Source organism: Scylla paramamosain, chromosome 31 (assembly GCF_035594125.1).
Source record: "Scylla paramamosain isolate STU-SP2022 chromosome 31, ASM3559412v1, whole genome shotgun sequence".
NCBI lineage: Eukaryota > Metazoa > Arthropoda > Malacostraca > Decapoda > Portunidae > Scylla > Scylla paramamosain.
In genome coordinates this window covers 10,433,817-10,438,816 of record NC_087181.1, presented here as the reverse complement: position 1 = coordinate 10,438,816, position 5,000 = coordinate 10,433,817, and the positions used below count along the sequence as shown (strand labels likewise).

The 5,000-nt window shown below is 40.0% G+C and overlaps 1 protein-coding gene across 1 annotated transcript in view; it reads right to left on the bottom strand.

The window, feature by feature from the left end:
* Positions 1-2,425: 2,425 nt before the first annotated feature.
* The window catches only part of LOC135116322 (uncharacterized), a 147,812-nt gene continuing 145,237 nt past the window's right edge, over positions 2,426-5,000 (bottom strand). The window contains exon 6 of the mRNA XM_064033675.1: positions 2,426-3,201. Coding sequence (XP_063889745.1) covers positions 2,952-3,201 — 250 coding nt within the window. The 3' untranslated portion in view covers positions 2,426-2,951. The remainder of the gene's footprint in view (positions 3,202-5,000) is intronic.

Here is a 5,000-nt window from a genome sequence, read left to right as displayed (position 1 = left end):
ATATATTTGCAGGTGTTCCAGGCATAGATGTTACGGAAATGCAAAAGTAACCCTGGAAATAGATAAATAACCTCCAACAATATCTCAAATAAAAAAAAAGATACGAATGTGAGTGTGCCGTGAGTGTGCTGTGGGAGTGGGTGTGGCAGCCGAGCGCACAGACAGCGGGGCTGAGCATACACACACACACACACACACACACACACACACACACACACACACACACACACACACACACACACACACACCTGCGGGTCAGCTTCCAGACGTCTTAATGCTCTATAGACACGAGCATTTCCGTGACGAAGGGAGCATGATAAATCATCCGCCGCTACTTATACAAATAGAGAGAGAGAGAGAGAGAGAGAGAGAGAGAGAGAGAGAGAGAGAGAGAGAGAGAGAGAGAGAGAATGGAACGTTAGTGTGTGTGTGTGTGTGTGTGATGTGTGTGTGTGTGTGTGAGAGTGTGTGTGTGTGTGTGTGTGTGTGTGTGTGTGTGTGTGTGTGTGTGTGTGTGTGTGTGTGTGTGTGTGTGTGTGTGTGTGTGTGTGTGCTCTCTCTCGTCTCTCCACTATTGCTTAACACTTGCTGGGGAAAAATTAAATAAATAAATAAATTGGCGCAGCAAAACATAATATTAGTATTACAGAATATTTGGCTTAAAATGCAGGAGGCAATGCAGAGAGTGAGGATGAGAGAGGGAAGGAGGGAGGGAGGGAGAGCAAGGGAGAGAGGGAGAGTGGAGAATTGGAGAGAGATGCAGATAGAAGCGGAGAGAGGAAAGGATGGAGAAAAGGCAGAAGAGAGGAAGAGCTTGAGCGAGATGGAGGAGAGGAAATGGAGAAGGAAAACGAATAGGAAAGATAAGAGAAAATGGCAAATAGAAGGTAGGCGAAGGAGATGAAGGATGGAGGAGAAGGAGGAAGATAAATGAAAAGTTTGGAAAGAAGGAAGGAAGGTTGAGGAAAGAAAAGAAAGGAAAAAAGTATGAAATGGAAAGAGGAAACAGAAATAGAAAAATTCTGACGGAAGGAAAGGAGGAAGTAAGGAAAAGAGGGAGAGAAAGACGGGAATGAAAGAGAGGAGGGAGGAAAGACAGGAAAGGGAAGGAGGAGAAAGAAAATGATAAGGAAAAAAAATAAGAATTTGTAGCAAGCGGGAAAGGAGAAGTAGGATGCAGATAAGGATAAAGATAAGGATAAGGAGGAGGAGGAGGAGGAGGAGGAGGAGGAGGAGGAGTTTCTCTCAGGTTGTCATGAGAGGATCGATCATGGAAATTTATGAGGGTGTATGCTGGCAGATGGTGGTGGTGATGGGGAGGGGGGGGACGTCCCATGCCTTGCCTCACCCGCGATGGCTTGAGGCTGTGGTATTATTTATGGCGCCCACACCCTTACCCAGCATGCATTTTTCTCTCTCTCTCTCTCTCTGCTGCCTTCACAGAGGGCCGCTGATGGCAGTAAAAGACGAGGCCCACCAATCATATTAATCTACTCCGAAATAACTTTTATTTAAAAAAAAAACGATTTATATTCATGACAAAATCTTCACAATATTCTGAAGTTTTTTTGTTTAATTTCCTTCCATTTTTTTCTCGTTCAACTCGTAACATTTCCTTTTCCACTTTAATTTCATTTTTTTTTCTTCCTGTGAAACGTAGTGTTTTATGATTCATTTTTGCTTAATTATTTCTCTATTTATATTTCTTATACAGTGAACAGCATATTCTTTGTAGAGACTTTCATTAATTTTGTCTGCCTTACTTTCAATATCCATTAATTCCTCACATTTCTCTTCGGTGAACCAAACGACGTAACTTTTATCCCCATTTTTTTTTTTTTTCCATTTCTTGGCTCTTTAGACTAAGTAGAACGTTCAAGTAATTTCATGTCTTTTTCATAACCCATTCAATTTTTCAAGAGTTTCGTGTCATCAACTATGAAACACTTCGTCCTGTATTGAGGAGAGACAGAAAAATAAAGGCCTTTATCTAACCTTTCTCTACAGTGAACCAAATGGCGTTAGTTATTCCTTTTAACTCTCCTCGTATTGCACTGTTATAGAATTTTTCAACCACATTTTGGGCAACTTTTGTGTGGTATAAATGCATCCGGAGCGCTTTGTCCTTCATGAGCAGAAATATAGCAGTTTTTATTTTGCACACTTTTTAATACTAGTGGCGAAATTATATTTTCCACTCATAACCAACTGTTAGTATTTTTTTTCTCACTGTAGCAGAACTTTTGTAGCGGTAAATATGACGTGAAACAAAAAAAAGCTTTGTTTGTGATGGAAATGAGGGAAAAAACAGACTATTTCACACGTACTTTTATGATGGAGAAGAATTTAACTTTCCCCACGCCCAGCACAAACTTTTCGTTATTCCCTCTTTTTTTCTGTCTTCTGTGCAAGTGAATACCATGGAACAGTAAAGAGAGCAAAATTGTGTATTTTTACCGGGAGCTAGTCACCTGGTACTGGGGCGGATGGTACTCCAGTCATATAGGCGTCAGGTGAGATGATCCTCAAGACAGATCGGCGTGTAGCTAGGTTCTTACACTTGCACCAGGACGCAAGGATAGTTCACAACAACGTATAACTATTGTACATGTATTGGTTCCAATAATTATAATCACAAACACTGACACCAGCACAACTCAGAAGAAATTTCACAATAGAATCTGCCCCCAAAATTACAGTACATTACTGGCACCGCATGAACCGGTCACCTCAGCACCTGACCCATTATAACAGCACATACAAAAAGATCCACCGCCACACCACATGTACAGGCCATTCTCCCTCAGTAGACACATCCACCTCCACACACCGCCACACCACACGTACACAATCAAGCCGGGAGTCACTGGAGCCTCACCCAGCGCTGTACCACCCACTTCACACCGTCTACCGTGCCTCTCTTCCCCTCTTTATCCCTGAACGAAGTCCCCTTACATCCGCAAACACGGAAAAAGTAACCCGGGATAAGCACAGAGACGATCATACAGCACCCAAGGGAAGGCTGCGGCCGCCACCGCGTTACCGGCTGTTGGGGCACCTCGAAGTGAATGAGCCTGCCAGGTGACTTCAGGTGAAATGCGAGGGTCGTCCAAGATCGGCTCGGGAATCAACTCATCGGGTCTCAAGTTGCCCCAGAATCCTCTGTGGCTTCTCTCCACCCAACCCTGTTCCAGCTCAGGTCTAAAACATTAAAATGAGTGTTTAACTACCAGTACACAGACCCAAGCAGCGAATACCAGCAATAAGTTATAAGTTTACTAATGACACTCCTTGAATTGACTTTTGTTCATGGGAATCATAAAAGAGAGAAAGAAAGGCGAATAAAATTGTCTATATTTCACATGCATTTATATAATAAAAAGAGAATTTAATTTTCCCACGCTCAACATATCAGATTTTTTCTCTATCCTTATTTTTTCCTCCTTAAATTGTGTACATGGAAATATCATAAAAAAAGTAAAGGAAAGCAAATGAAATTGTCTATATTTAACACTCGCTCTATGCCAGTGGAGGATTTAACTTTTCCTCCACACCTCATATCACTGTGTTTTGCTATTCTTTTTCCACCTCCTCCTCCTCGCCAAGTTTGCGCAGACGAGTTGGACATAAAGCAAATAAAACACTTTGTCAACCATGAGGAGGAATGAAATGGAGTTGTCTCACACGTGCAGGAGGAGGAGGGGGAGGAGGAGGAGGAGGAGGACACGTCGATACACACACGTCTAGGGATCTCTGGCCATGACTACACAAATACACCTGGAACACACACACACACACACACACACACACACACACACACACACACACACACACACACAGTAGTGGTAGTAGCAACAGTAGTAGTAGTGGTAGTAGTAGTAATAGCAGTAGTCTATCTCTATACCAGGCCGGCAATCCCAGACAAGGCACGACACCCACAAACACATCCATCATTCACACTCAATAATAATTCTAATAATGCTACAACACTATTACTACTGCTACTACTACTACTACTACTACTACTACTACTACTACTACTACTAGAACTACACTCCCTCACACATGGAAAACCCTGGAAATTTAGGGAAATAGTGACGAGGAGACACGGGGAGGAAGAAGGGAAGGTCTCAGTCTGGGTCAAATGACGTCGTGAACAGTGTTTCAATCTTCATTTTATTTAAGCCTTATCTGAAGAATTTGTGGTTTATTTATATATTTTCGTGGTTAATTCTGGCTTTCCTTTACGTCCGAGTCTAGAAGCACCCGGAAGTTTTACTAAATATTGATGTATAGACACGGAGGAAGGCAAGGAAAATGTTCTTCTCGGCCCTTATATTTACGTTACACAATTCATTTTGAAAATCTCGAAAAGAAAGAAAACACCCAGACTTGAATGCACTACATTTTCTGACTTGCCATTTACTTTAACTATTACCGTAAATATAAATTTATTTTCGGGCTCAGTAATATTATAGAAAATCCAGTAAACAATCTAACTTTTACGATCAGCACCATAAAAATATCACATCGAGAAAGAAAGCACAGCCAGACTATTATATATTCTGAATGAAAAAAGTTTACTTTCCAGATAAAGAAAACACAAATTCCTTGTCGTATAAAGAAAACAATTTTACAAATAAAGTAACGGACTTATTTTAAATTTAAAAATACGAATAGCTAGACTAGATTTTATTGAATATTGTTACTTGGTATATGTTTCTTATACTTTTTTAAGTCTTAAATTAAATACCAAAAGAATCTTAGGCGTACTAATAAGAAAAGTTAAAATAAATATAGTGACGAATTTGTTATTTTTTTCGAGAAACAAAAACACAGCTAAATTAAATCTTATTGTAGATTATAACATGTTAGAGTTTTTTAATAATAAATTAAATGAAAAAAAAAACAATGCTAACTCCATTAATAATAATGAAATAATGAAATTAATTAACAATAATTAAAATAATAAAGTAATGCTGTGGGGGCGAAATGTTTTT